Genomic DNA, 16,347 nt, shown 5'->3' with positions numbered 1-16,347 from the left:
ATGAAGAATTAGAGCATAGAAGTTCCTATCAATTGTCTCACTTAGGCAATGTCTCAAGGCTGATTGGCAAAACATGAGCATGTCTTAGCCATAATATCATTAGACCTTCATTTAGCGCAAGATAAGTTTGTCAAACTCAATATAAATAGAGGACTTGATTTACATAAGAAGTATTTTTGGTCCGTTATCTCTACTATCTTGTTTTCTCTTACCACTATAAATATTGACTTAAGCATCAAAATCACTTCACAAGTACTGACCAAGGACGCCCCAAGGCCAATTCCCATCTCGGTTTCATATTGTTCATGCAATCTAAAGTCAGTTTAAAGCTTGGTCGAGGCCAATCCAATCAATTTAAGGTTAACTTCAGCTCAATTCAAACCAAAAATATTATTGTCACGACACAACTTCAAGGCAACGAGCCCCATTTATTGCCAAAATTTTATTCATTTTATTACAAGTATTTTTTTGTTATTAAACTATTTCTGAGTTTTGTGAGTAAAATTTCAAATTCATCTCTTAAAAAATTAAATAGGAAATATAATAACACTGAATAAATGAAAACTGTCAATGTCAATTCGTAGGCTAATTTGTCAATTTTATCATGAAATAATTTAGCCATAGAAAATGGTTTTTTTTTCCAGTTAAAACCAAGCTAGCTATATAAATGTACCAATTTTGCATAAAAATACCTTAAAACTTTGTATTTATTTATTTAGGCCCTTCCCTCTAAAGATTTCTTGATTTGGCCATGGGTACAACCTCAAATACGAAAGCACCAATATGGGAACCTATTACATTCTTCTACATAAAAATATCATAATTGGTGGGTAGTGGCTACTACTGCTGGATATATAGGCATGTCCTCAATTATTATCACTGATCGAATTAAAACTTTCACATGCAAAGAGGGCCACATAAAATGCAGATGCCAGAGAATTTTGGGGTCCATGCCCTTATTTTTGTTAGGAAATGATTGGACCAAAGTTATTGTATGTCTTTGGTATAGTTAATAATGGCATGCATATGGTGGTGATCTATCTTTGTACAACTTAGACATTGATTTTTCTAAATTTATTGTACATGTTACTGAGATTTTAATGGTGTAAGGATTTGACCTATAGTTAATGCATATGGGGTGGGGATAGGGCACAGCATCATGCCATCCCCAATTGGTAGTTGGCTATGTATTGTTGTATATTTATTACACTTTTCTGGTCCTTCTTCTTCATGACCGAAATTGGCAATATAGGAATAACACTATTTTAAAATGTGGATTTCAACCCTTAATGTAACTATAATATTATTGTGGTGGTGGTTCTGCATCACTATGTAATTGTAATGTGACATCAAAATGCACCCACAACACAAATGTACCATTCTGCAAATTTGAAGTTATACTGAATTAGATGAGACAGTCGTATATGACTAAATGTGATTGCATCATCCTAATTCGAACCATATTACAATCATATCAAATTAAAAAAAAAAGTATTCATAAAAAATTTACATCGCAAATGTCATATTAACCATAATAGTGACCACAACCAAATTTTTAATCACCAAAGATAAGAACTAAGAAAATTAAATAAATAAATTAATTCGAAAGGAACACTTTGAAGACATTGTCTCAAAATGAGTAAAATGATCAAAGACTAACGAGTCAAACCTAGACCCAGCTCAATTCAGGTCGATAAAATTGACTCACATTGAGAGTCAAATCGAGTTCGATACAAGCAATTTTCAATTTGAAATCGACTCGACTCGTTTTGCTTCGGGGACTGTTTGATTCAACTCGCCAACTTGAATTGGTTTAGTTCTTTATGAGTTTACGAAATGCTCATTAGTTCGAACATTGTTATTCACTATATATATAATCGAGTCACTTCATAAACATAAAATTGTATTTGGCTCAAGTTCAGGTCATTTATTTAACAACCTTATTTTAAATTAAGTTCAACCTATTTGGTTCATGAGTTAAGTTTATTAAGTTAAATAACGAATCGAATTTCAGACAAATATCGAGTTAATTCATTTCATTGTCAAACCTACGATTTATACTCAATTTAAGAAAGTTTTTATAGAGGTCAATTTATAATATTTTGTTAATATTAAATAATATATAACAAATATATCACTCTATATATAATTATACTCTATATTTACCACTTTATGAATATTCCAATAAATCTTTTATCTGGAGGGGTAATTTTAGGATGTTAATATATATTTTTAATAAATTCTAATGTTATAACTACTTTTACCTGCTTTAATATATTCGAATTAATTATAAATGTCTTGTAGGGATAGAGAGAGTACTACCTCCAATCATTTTTATGAGATACTTTTAGGTTAAAGTTATGGTTCTTTTAAGGAACATTCTCAACCAATAAGTTATTAGTTTAATGGTGTTAAGTCTCGCTTTATCCCTAATATAATTAAAAAGTTAATTGTTTAATTCTTGGGAGCATCATTTATTATGATATTCATGTATTCAAAATAGATTAGTTTCCTACTCATGAAGCGAGAGGATATTCTGGTAGTACCAAAAAAATCACTCTCAAAGTTTTAGCATATTAGTTGTTTTTTATTAAAACATTTTTACATTAATTAATTGGAAAGAGAAGATTATTAATTAATTAAGTTGAAGAGAGGATAAAAGAGTTGACAATTTTGAAAAATGCACATAAATGTTGCAAATTTAATGAAAAACACACATAATTGATGACACAGTTAATGATATCAGCACATTCTTTAATTCAGGTGAAATTACTAGAGTCTTATAAATAGGACAAAAGTAATAAAATGATATTTCTCCCATTCTATTTTTTAAGGTTAATGTTGACAACAAATTAAGAAATCATTAAGTAGTATTGTCTTTTGATCAAAACACCCATATTTATTTCCTACAAAAACAGAAGAAAAAAAAATAGAATTAGTTAATGATAAATATAATAAACTTTGGCCCAACCTTAAAATTATAAAATAACAATAGTTTTGAAATAAAAATAAAAACTTCAAATAACAAAATATAAGAAATTGAGGGAGTAATAAATAAGGAGGACACAAATCCTAGTCATAGCCATGAAAATCAACAAAAAATGATATAAAAAATCATAAATTGGGTTATTTTAACATCTGTGCTGTATTTTATACATTTACACATATCTATTGCGCCGACAATTTATCCATTCACTCCACCTTTCCAAAGAATTGTGTAAAGGAAAGATGTTATTTTGAAAATTCACATATAATAACTTTTAACTGTTTTTTAGATATTTTTGAAAATGAACGTAGAGATAAAAGATAAAAAAAGTAAGTTAGAAATAAAAATAATTTAATTTGTTATAAGAGAAATCTTAATTGATCGTATAAAACTAATCTTATTTAAACTCCCTTATCAAACTGATTTTTGCTTCATATTTAAAGGTGAAAACTAACAATAAGCAACTAATTAGACTCATCATAGTTGATATATATATATATATATATGTATGGATTTCTCGGGCATGTTGTTAGGAAGCTAATTTTTTTAGATATACATTTGATTATAAGAGAGAAAATTCACTTTTAATACTTTTTAATTAATCCAAAATAAATTAGTCTCCCACAACTAACTAGTGAGATTATTAAAAAACGAGTGAGACTATTCTCAAGTAATGGAAAGACAAGTGACTTTTTCTTTTATATTTTAAGGGTAAAAGTGTAACATCATTACACATAAAAGGAATATAAATGTTAATATATGTTACTTTTTGTTCACTTTTACACACCACTTATTTCTCCATTAATAGAGAGAGTCTCACTCTTAAAAAAACTATTGGAAATCAACCACCAGTCACTAATATAAGAAAGTCATGCACTGAAACTAATATGAAGAAAAACAATAATCCAGTCATTATCTTAGTTATAAAGGAAATAAATTCATTAACCAAATCTTGTACATAATCTAAATATCTAACTGTGAACCTCACATGTACCACAAGAATATTTAAAACTGGCCTTACCCGTGTGCACTTAAACATACAAAATTACAAACCCTGCTAAAACATTAAACTGGTCCACTAATTAGTGTAAGTATAAAAAAGTAATGTATAAAATAATAAGACTCATTATCCAATCCAAATCTTTTACATATCTAAATGTGAACATCACATGCACCACATGAATATTCAGAACTAGCTTGACCCATGTACCCTTAAACATAGATCCCTTCCTTCAAATCCTTATCACATTTTTTGTCCATTTCAAACTTAGCACTAAAATATTATATTACATCATCACTTAACAAAAACTAGTACATAAAAAACAACACTTAATTTGGCCTTCAACGTTCATAGCTTCTTGTAAGAATCATCAACAAGCACTTATTTCGGGTATGGGTCGGGTCACCCATTCATTAACAAGTCTTCAATGGGTTTCCACACAAACAATCATTGTAACTAAACGACGCTGCTTCAAGGTGATCAAAGGGTGACCCTATCGGAATAGATCCACACAAGTGGTTGTGGCTAAGATCCAAATGTCCAATATACTTGGCTGATGATAACGAACCGGGTATCCGACCCTTCAAGTTATTATAAGACAAATCCAAAGTCATAAAATACGAATTTGACCCAAAAACATCGGGTATGGTACCCTCCAATCGGTTACGGCTTAGGTTTAAAATACCTATACCCATGTTGCTTAACAAATTCGGATGTATTTGACCCGAAAGCAAGTTGCTATCCAAATTTAAAGTAGAAAGAACCGGCATTTTCCCGAACTGGACCGGAACTGAACCGGTGAGCCGGTTCATTGACAAATCTAAATCCGCGAGCCGATAAATGTTTCCGATGGAAACCGGAATTGAACCAGAGAGTTGGTTCCGGTTCAGTAAGGCTCGACTCAACATGCTGAGTTTTCCGAAATCTGCGGGGATAGCTCCGGTGAGACGGTTATTGCTGAGGTCGAGGTGCTTGAGGGATGCGAGGTTAACGATCGACGCCGGAAACTTGCCGGAAATGGAATTATCGGCGAGGTTTAAGACAGTTAGCCTTTGCAAGTTCCCAATGTTTGCCGGAATCTCGCCGGAGATTCTGTTTCCGATGAGGTCGAGGATGCGGAGGGAGGAGAGGGAAGTTATGCAGGCAGGAACCTCGCCGGAAATGCCTTTCCAGTCGGCAACGACGAGGTTGGTGAGGCGATCGAGCTTGCAAATCTCCGGCGAGATTGTTCCCGTCATGTAGCCAGTGCGTCCGGCTTTCTCGAACATCGGATCTTCCGACTCGCCGCGGAGGTTGATGTCGGTGACGCGGCCGGTGGTGGCGTCGCAGCTTACGCCGTACCAATTTTGGCAGGAGTTAGCTGTGGACCATGAGTTGAAGACACCGAGGTAGGGTTCGCTTAGGGCTGCCTTGAAGGCCAGAAGTGCCTCCCTGTCCGACGGCGTGCAGCTGTGGACGGCGGATAAGACAGCTGAGAGAAGAATGGTTAAAAAGATTAGGAAAGAAGGCATTGTTGTGTTTGATTTTTTTTTCTCTCTATCTGGAACGTGGAGATTTAGTGTGAGTGAATGTTGCAGTGTTAATGTGGGTTCATGTATTTGTAAGTATTGCCTGACCAAAATGCCCATTGCATGGTGCTTTTATTACAGTCGGTTCTGTAGAGTGTTTCACTGTTTTAAATTCTAGTTGCACGTTTAGTAAATGTACACTTACTTTCAGTTGTGTAAAATTTTACTAGATTATTAAAATAATTAAAAGATTAATAGTTCAATTTCTGTGAGTAACATTTGTGAGGAAAGACAATTATAGATACCAAAAGGAATTAGTTACTTATCCAAAAGTGTGAGAGAAATATCGCTAATAGTATAAAAAGTTATACTAGTGTTGATTTTGACTAATACCGTGTAAATTTTTTTATAATTAAAAAACTAAATTTGATATGATTAGTGTTGGCCTTTATATTTTGTAAGTCTAATACAAGAAAAAAATGATGACCCTGTTTAATTAATCTGAAAAAAATTAATGGGTTAAAATAAATTGTGATGATAAAATGAAAATAAGCACTTATTGTATGTAAAAAGTATGTAATTAAGTAATATTTTTATAATAAATTTGAATAAAGAAGGTCTGACAATGAAAAATACACTTTTATTTTGGCTGGATTATTGTTATTTATTGGTGACTTGGGTCTAGTATTTTTGAGTGGGCTTCTTTATAAACATTAAATTGTCTCATATTTTTTTTATCATTCTAAATTAAACCCTTATTTCAGTCACACATCAAATACATAATAATATAAATAATGATCATTACAACCAATATAATATTGGACAAATTTATGCATATAGTAATAATAATTGAATACATAACAAATTTAAAAAGAGTAAAAGCAATAATATACTTGTGATGTAGAGAATAAAATTAATTATATAAATAAAAAGTATTTAACCTCCAATTAATTAAAGGCCAACCCCTGTGCTACATTGTAACCAAATCATTACATTATCATGTGATCTGAACGGTCACCATTAGTTAATATTTTGGCCATACCTTATGTGGTTCATAATTAGAAAGAATGAGCACATGTCATTGTCAAATATTTTTTTTTTCCACAAGTATCCTTGTACCGGAGGTAATCCTGTCCGAATCAGGAATATTCATATTTAGCAAATAATTTTTCTAACAACAAGACTCGAACTCAGGAACTTACTTAAGAGAAATCAAACATGTACTACTTAAACCAACGCATGTTGATATTGCCACTGCAGTATGCCATCAAGTGGGGTTGAGGAAGCACTGCTTAGCCATATTTCTGCTATAAGTTGAACTAAATATGCTAAAGCTTATTTAAGGATTACTCACAGTAAGATACACGTAGTGCTTGAATCAGATTCAAGTTCTTACGAGATATAAGTTGAATCACTATCAAGTAGATGGATCTTTGTTGACATTACTAGAGCTTACAATTTTTAGTTTTCTATTTATTTTTTATGAACATTATTTTACAACGGGTTTAATTTTAAATTGTTGTTGGTGAAAGTTGTTTACTCAATCAAACAAGTTTAACCAAGATTCAATTAGCCAATAACTATCAAAGATTAATTCTTTTCAAGTAGTAGAAATTATTGAAGTGGGAGTTTTTCCTCAATTCCATGCACATAGATCGCCTAATATTATATTTAATAACTCGACTTTTTTTAATTATGCTGGACTTTATTGGTTATATATGATAGATTATACTAATTGATAGAAATAAGTTATACATTATTTATTCATATTCGTTATTAATTATTAATTAACTACTGCATATTTTTAGAGATAAAAAATTTAAACGATGACCGATTAGCTAGTATGGCTGTGCAGAGAAAAATGTAGGAAATCTGAGATTTCTACTACCATCCCGGCTGACCCGTGTACCGCAAGTGCACAACACAGACCCATAATTAATTGGACCAAATATTTTTTATTTATATAACTATATTTTATTTATGATTGATAAATATATTATTATTTATATTTATTATGTTGTCAAATATTATTTTTATACATATAAATCTATTCAATACTGTATCGTTGATTGTAATGATCATTATTTTATATTATTAAATAATTAATGTGTGATTAAAACAAATGTATGACCTAGACTGAATTATTAAGAAGATGACCCTAAAATATACTAGACTCAAGTCCGCAATAAATAATAATAATCGAGCTAAAAAGAAAGAAAATGTATCTTATGTTCTCAAGGTTTGTATGAACTTCTTTTGTTCAAAATTTAGTATACAAATATTACATAATTAATTTTTTTGGTATGCAATGTATACTCATTTTTATTTTGACATCATAATTTCTTTTGAATCCATTGATCAAACTTTGAGATATAAGCTTCATATAGTTAAATTATGGGCCTAAATATTTTTTACACACCAGGCCTACAAAATGTAATTATCAATAGCGACTATCAGAACGCAAAATATATATTTCTTGAACATTACCCAATTCATACAAGATGTTTTTCATAATTTTTATCTCCTTGTCAGCTTTGGATGTTGCAACGTACCCTACTTCAGTTTTAGCCTTATACATATGATAATGACTACTATCACTAAAACCTATATTGAAAACGAAAATCCGTAGGTATAAACACTTTTAGTGACGAACAAAATCCGTAGGTATAGGTTACAGTTTTATACCCATGCTCCCGACAATCGTCACCACAACCTTTAGTGATAGTGAAAATTCGTAGGTATAGCGACTTAAATACGACGAACAAAAACATCCGTAGGTAAAAGTTTTTTATGCTATACCTACGATTTCTTGTCTTTTACCAACAATTTTCATCCATAGGTATATGACAAATTTCTTGTAGTGACATCTTTGTAACTTAGATTGTTAAGATACAACTCCCACTATAAAGGTAGTTAGATAACATTTATGGAATCTAATTTTTCACCCATGTCAACATCTGCGTATCCTACCAGTACAAGATCTTCATTATCAAAACATAAACATCTTTTAGCAATTCCCCTCAGATATCTCAATATCTAATTCAGTGCATTACAATACTCTTTATGGGGATTTGACAAGAATCGACTCACAACTCCAACTGCATGGGCAATATATGGTTTTATACAAATCATGGCATATAGTAGGCTTCATACCATAGAAGAATAAAGCATTTTGCTTATTTCTTTCATTTATTCATCACTTCTTGGACAATGAATTGTGCTTAAGTTGAAATATCCAATAGATGGAGCATTATCAAGCTTTGCCTTATTCATGTTGAATCTCTTGAGAACTATCTCAATATACTTGTCTTCTGATAGTCATAACAACTTCTTGGGACGATTTCTGATCATCCTTATTCCAAGGATTTATTTTGTAGAACCTAAGTCTTTCATAGTAAAAGACTTGCTTAAAGCATTCTTCAAATCAACAATATTGGTCTTGTCATTTCCAAGATTGACATATTAAAAGGCGCATTTTAATGTAACATCCTAGCCTTGACATTTGACCTTTGTGGGTCCATGATTTACTGAGCATGCCACTCTTTAAGCTTAAATACCGCCTCCAAAATTTTATTCCCCTAAAGGAGCCTCCGTGACTCGAACCTGTGACCTCGTGGACTTATAATCATTAATTCAATTGAGTCGCTACCATTCATTTGAGGAGTCTTTGGTGGTATCTTCTCTAGTCTAGTATCATAAGTCTTCCAATAACTCTACTAGTGCATGGAACTCTTTGAATGCTAATAGGACTTGACCTTTGCTTTTTAACATGTATACTCATACTCTTCTCAAGTGATCATCTATGAATGTGACAAAGTAATAGACTCCTACAAGAGATATTTTAGATGTTGTGCAAACATCCGAATGCAGCAGCTCAGGTATTTCATTTCTGTGTGAAGGATTGTTTAATCTCTAAAAAATGACTCCACATTGTTTACCATAAAGACAATCATTATATGAATATGAGTTTTGACCTTTTATACCTAGAAGGTACTTTTTGGCAAGCATCTTAAGTGTCTTCTCACTTATGTGTCTCAATCGTCTATGCCAAAGATCTTTGGAGTTATTAACAATATTTGCTTCTCTAGAACAAATTCATCATTGCATAATGTATAAAGATCTTTCCTTTGAGCTTCTAGCAATAACTAAGTTACCTTTTGCTAGTTTCCACTTTCCAACACCAAAGTGACTTACAAAACTAGCACCATCCAACTTACTTCTTGAGATAAGGCTGGGATGCATATATGAGAACATAACACCTCCTTCAATACAAGCTTGTCTTTTGTGTGTTTTAGCAACATGATATCACCAATTTCTACAACCTTGCTAGTAACTTGATTTCCCATTTTCACAATACCATAATCTCTTTTCTTGTAATTTGAGAAGAAACCTTCATGTGGACTTACACAGAAAGAGACACAAAAATCAAGATCCAAGAACAATCACCATTACAACATTTGCGTAATTGTCTTCTCAATTAGGAGAACATCATCGTCTGCAGCGAGGGTTGTAGTAGGCTTATAACCATTCTTCCTTGGATCAGTTAAACTTTCATGGACATTTCCAGTTTGTTGTTCTCTCTTCAAAGACCTGCATTTAGATCTCTTATACCCTTATTTGCTACAATAATAACATATTACTGACCTTGTACAAGATTGAGAGCAACTATTGAATTTGCTTTTGCTTCTTCTATGAGATCCATTCCTTCATGATTTTCACTTCTTTCTCGTCTCTTCACAACTTTTGCTTCAGAATGGAAGGATGATTGTGTTCTTTCCTTCTAGATTCTTCATCCAATAGACTGTTTGAAATAGTCTCCATTGAGATATGCCCATCTATGACTGAGTTGCTGAGCATGACTACCAATGTATCCATATTTCAGGCAATGAACTCAGTAGCATAAGTGCTTGCAACTCATCATATATCTTCATATCTATCTTTGTCAATTGTTTGACAAGACCCTTCAGTGAATTCCATTGCTCTATCAGGCTGTGGTCATCTCTATAGTGGAGTTTCACCAGCATTCTGACACAATATATTTTATTTTTGGGAGTTTTCTTTTGAATGATAGATTCAAGTTTCGACCACAACTCATAAGAATTTGTGTATGTGAACACATGCTCAAGGAAATTTCTATCAATATACTTTCAAATCATTGCAAAACTTTTAATGGCAAGGCTTTAAGGAAATCTTAATGAAGGAATAAAATAGTAAGAAATAAAATTCAATGTAGATGTGAGATTTGTCAAATGGACGACAATGAAATTTTTAATATTAATGGGTTTAAAAGATAATTATATTTTAAAATTGATTAATAAATAATAATAACAATGTTTCTGACAATCAATCTTAACAAGTCTCCCTTATAAAAATAAGTAGACTATATAATGTATTAAATACACCACTTCCCATCATAAAAAAATGTGTAACCTCCCAATAAAAACTTAGCATTTAATAATTTTCTTAGGAAAATGCTTAGCATTATATATATAACAATGAAAATATTATTTCCTTAGAATAACAAATAAATAAAATATTGCATGGTGAACCAAAACATATTAAGGGCATTTATAACATTAGAAAAGATCGAGAATCATGAATATCTAAACAATGTTTTTTCCCGTGATATAAATATTTTAATATATGGTTAGTTTGACCAAAAAATATTTGAACCAAACTTCTAACCAACATATTCAATTGCTTTATACTAGAATCAATAAAAATTGATTGTTTTTGTGAAAATTGTCAATTGGGATCAAGTTTAGCTTAATAAAGCAAATTATGGTGCAACTTTTTTTTTTAAATTGTACAATAATATGTTGTTTTGCTTTAAAAATAAAATATGAAAAAATATATGTGACAAGCAACAAGAGACTAATTCTTTAGTGATTGAAGGGAAATAACATGTAAAACAAACTAAAGAATAGACTTACTTATCGCTGTTGATTTGAAGTTCTTTTACAATTACCATTGAGTTCTCGCCATCCAAACCTAGTCATTGTTGAGGTAATTTTTTATTCATGCCCTACATTTTGATTTACTCCAATTTTTGCTTTCAAATGTTTAAGCATTGAGCTACTCCCTTCATGGTGTGTGTCCACCTTAACATATCTTTGATTTAGAATATAAAGTGCCATTTAGATTTATTGATCGATGTGGATTAAATTTAGAATGTAGATTATAGAGTGAATGCCGTTTTTGCTTTATTTCATATTTACTTTGATATTTAAGTGTAATAAATTCTTATGACTTGGTCTCTCAATTTAAACTATAGATTTATTAAAATATGTATAGTTTTTTTGAAAAATGTTATTTAAATTATAAATTTGAGTATTTCTTTTTTTGGAAATATATATGTAAAAATATATCGTATCCAATACAATATTTAGAGCATCTCCATCTATATATTTTTTTGTAATAAATTCTTATTGAAATATAATATTCTTCACTCATTTATCAACGTGAGATTCTTATTTCTTAATAATAAACATTCTTATGGTTATTCTTATAAGAAAATGTGTGTCCCAAATGTAAAAAATAAGAGATAAAAATCATTTGTTATTAAATAATATAAAAATATGAGTAGATTGTGGGACTTAAATATGAATAAAAATATTATTTACTATTGTGCAAAAAAACTAAATGTTACTCTCAATTCATGTAACAAATTATAAAATAATAGTTTGACTCAAATATATAATGATGTAAAAGATAATCTCCAATGAGATGCTCTTTCACATGGGTTCTCTTGCCGTTGTTATTACCAATAAAATAAAATATGAGATAGTATTGTGATCCTAATAAGGTAGGTGTGTTATCATGATAGGAAGCTCCCAGCCACTGTGGTATCAGAGCCACCTTAGGAAAATAGGGGGTACATATAGTATGCATGTTATAGTAGAGGTGAGTAGGGAAGGACACACACTCATGAATACAATTACTCACCAACTGAGACTTTAATGAGCTGACCGTTAACTTCTATATGTCTCAAGGTCCGACTACTCTTATATAGTATATTACCATAATAGGCAGGACCGTAGCATGGATCTGAAGTCAGATGTTTTTCTGATGCACAGGATCCTCATAGAGGCAAGTGTAGAGCATACTAACATCTATGTAGAAGGTTATGGTATAAACATTATAGCTTTGGCTTTCAGAAAGATAGAAAGCTTATAAGGAAGACATGGATATGATAAAACACAAGTCTAATCTTTTAAAGCAACATTCAGAAGATATGTTGACGGATCTGTAAGAACCATATTTAAGAAGCCTGATGAAGGTCCCAACAACAATACTCCATCTGTCTTCCAATCTTTAATGATCACACCCGTTGGTGGAGAAGATTGGTGTCATGTCCATAGTTTCACTTCTAAAGGAGACCCCATTTATATGGATAAAATAGGTGAACATTTTATCTGGGACATTAATCCAGATATGTGCGACCCCGAATATGAATGTTCGATGCACCATGATGACACTAACGACAAGGAGACAAAAAGATAAGGAAGAACAAGTCTTGCTGCAAGCCTCCTCCTTCTCCAAGAAGAAGATCTGATCCAGAAAATGGCCTATGGGTAGGAATCCACAAGAATAGAAAACCCCTTTCTATCTACGAAGAAGGGCTTAAGATGCTCAACGAAGAAGGGTTCACTCTTGTGCCATAACCACCTAATGACCCTACTCTGATCTCATAGTCCCCAAATGATGCATATTAGACATGTAAGCCATGATCGTTGACCGTTGTTCCTCAACCTATTCCATGCAAGATGTTTTCTTCTTCATCCCCTCAATATGATAGAGAGTTTTCTTCCTTTGAGAGAAAGACAGACCAATCTTGAAACTCTCTACAAAACCTTTTATTCAACCAACTAAAGTCCAAGCTGATGGAAATACTAAGCCTCTAAGCCAAGCTGAAGAAGTACTTAATTGGAAAACTGAAAATGCCAAGGCTCAAAACTCTATTTTGAAGAATATTGATGCAAAAGTGAGCAGAATAACTAATAGCATTGAAAAAAATGACCAAAAGCTCCAATACTTATCATCCAAGATGTAGAAGTATTACAAGACTCTTCACTCACAAATCATCCAGATTGAGAGTGAAATAAGAGAGATGTTAGAGGCTAGAACATGTTTTGGCAAAGATTTTGATCTGAAAGAAAAAGAAATTAGACACCTTCGCTCTCAGGTAAGAGATATGGACGATTATATCAATGCCCACATGGCAGCTCAGAGCAAAGAATTTGAAGCTCATCCATTTCTCAACATTCATGGTTTCCCAACATACTACACTCCCACCATTAAGGCTCCATCTATCTTTCCAACAACCTCATACAATAATCCATCATACCCTTTCCCAACTGCCTATAGACCAAAGTCCCAAAGGACACATGTACGTAGAGAAAAAACATCCAAGACCAGTGGTTCCTCCTCGGACTTGCTGCCCAATCCTGAACCTCCTCAGAAAAGAGGAAAAAACTAGATAGAGTCTTTTCATAAATATTCTCCTACTGGAGAACAACTTTTCCAGGCGATGGACTCTATAGAAAAATCTTTGAAAAGGGAGACAAGACAAAGGTTGTCACCTCAAAGTTCAGAAACTGAGAAGTCGAGTGATCTAGAGACAAAATTTCTTCCCAGTTCTGATTCTGAAATGGAGATGACCAATATCACAGATATACTCATGGTCAACACTTTTACATTAAGAGTACAAACTGACACATTCTATTAATCCCTAGAGGAAGAAGTGATTTCATCTCCAAAAAGACCAATTCCAAACCAAACTAGGGACCCTGGTTCACCTTTGATGATTTGCCTCGAAGCAAACGAATAAAGAGACTCATTGACTTTGGAGCATGGCTAGATACTAAGATGATGAAAGATGATGCAAACTCTTATAGAGTCATAGAGGAGTTTTGTTGCAGAATGATCGGTACCTTGAAAGAGTGGTACCATAATCTTGGACAAGTCAGGCAAGACCAATTCCACATATTGCACAATATTGTTGAAGTTCTAGGGGCGATCCACCAAGAGTTTATCAGAGATATGAGCATCTTCGATAAAACGATGAGACAAGAGTTCTTTGAAATGAAATGTTGCTCACTAAAGGTAAAAAATATGGAGAAATATTTCCAAAGAATGTCACAACAATTCTACTTGTTAAATGGCTACAATGACAACAGTTTGAAAATTAATTATGTAGCCTCTCTCCCACAAGAACTCCAACACGAACTTCATAGGATGGTAGTCGCTTCACATAAAGACTTCAGTGCCCTTACTCTAGGGAAAATTCACCAGTTAACATTAGAAGCTCTTGACAAAATTTGCAAGCAACACTAATTCTTCTCTAACATATTGAAACAAAAGTCCAAATTCACTAAGGCATGTACAAAACCATATCTGGAAATCCAATGTAAAGAGAAGAGTTTCACTTGCTCCACAAAGAAGAAATTTCAAAAACAAAAGTTTGAGAGAATTCCCCGACAAAGAAAGAAGTCCTTGTAGTTCCTTCGCGGGTAAGGGAATAGAGGGAAGAAGAATGGTTAGAAGTATTTCATATGTGGACAGAGAGGGCATTTTTCAAGAACCTGTCCAAACAAAACTTCCAAGGCCACCAAGCTCATTAATTCCATAGAGCCTCTAGAAGGGGACATAGAATCACTCTACTCAGAACAGAGTTCTGCAGATGATGAAACTATCTTTGGTCTTCAGGATTATACTTCTGAAACCAACCTAACTTCAGAATCAGAGGCTATTTCCAATGGTGAATACCTTCCGATATTCTCCATTTACGGAATAGACAGTCTTTCACCTACCTCTCCACTACCTTGTGTTGAAATCCAAATCCTTGCCTCAAAATTTGATCATCCGAGAAGGGTAATTGCCTACATGGATAGAGGAGCACATCCCACAATGATGAATCCTGAGATCCTCCCAAATGAAGCTTGGAGTCGACAATCACACTTTTTCCTTGCAGTAGATGGGAAAACATATGAACAAAAGTCCATAGGGATTAGGTTTTTCCCCGAATGCACTATATGAACAAAAGTCATTGGAAGCAACCTTTCCAACAAATATATATTAATAGGCATGGATGTATATGTTATGGAAGGAAGACTCCAAATCCTTCCTTCGAGAATCAAGTACAAAAGAGAATTTAAGCCATATTCTGAGATTACCAAGCTCTACGCTCTCTCAGAAGCCCCTAGTGAATTCAAAGATAGAAGGGACAAGCTCCTTCCTTATGCACAAACAACCATGAAAAATTCAACCATCCAAAACCCCTATGGAAAATCCAAACTTCTTTATATAGCTTCCGTTCAAGCTGAATGAAGATATCAATCCTACAAAGACAACACACCTAGGAATGAGTCATCTTGACCTCCTTGAGGCCAAAAAAGAGTGTGCCCAACTGTTAAAACAAGGTCTGATCGAGCCCACAAAGTCTGAGTGGGCATGCCAAGCCTTCTATGTTGAGAAGAGATCTGAAAAAATAAGAGTAAAAAAAGGCTAGTGATTGACTACTGGTCGCTCAATCACTTCCTCAAGGATGACAAGTTTTCGATCCCCAAAGCATCTTCCCAATATGTGTCGATAAGGGACGCCAAGATATATTCAAAATTTGACCTTAAATCTGGATTTTGGCAACTTGAATTAGACCCTATTGATCGCCACAAGACTGCATTATGCATCCCAAATGCACAATAACAATGGACAATCCTACCTTTTGGATTAAAGGTTGCCCATCTCTCTTCCAAAAAGTAATGACCATGATCTTTGAGCCTATCCTAGATAGTATCATAATCTACATTGATGATGTTCTTCTGTTCTTAGAGGACAAGTCCTCCCACAAAAAT

General features: G+C 33.0%; 1 protein-coding gene across 1 annotated transcript; it reads right to left on the bottom strand.

Annotated features, from left to right (window-relative positions):
• On the bottom strand, positions 4,301–5,559 carry LOC109347942 (DNA-damage-repair/toleration protein DRT100-like). The gene has a single exon (XM_019588073.1). It carries the CDS (start codon positions 5,495–5,497, stop codon positions 4,400–4,402), a length of 1,098 nt encoding a protein of 365 aa, XP_019443618.1. The 5' UTR covers positions 5,498–5,559; the 3' UTR covers positions 4,301–4,399.

Source organism: Lupinus angustifolius, chromosome LG05, assembly GCF_001865875.1.
Source record: "Lupinus angustifolius cultivar Tanjil chromosome LG05, LupAngTanjil_v1.0, whole genome shotgun sequence".
NCBI lineage: Eukaryota > Viridiplantae > Streptophyta > Magnoliopsida > Fabales > Fabaceae > Lupinus > Lupinus angustifolius.
This window is presented reverse-complemented; position numbering and strand designations above follow the sequence as displayed.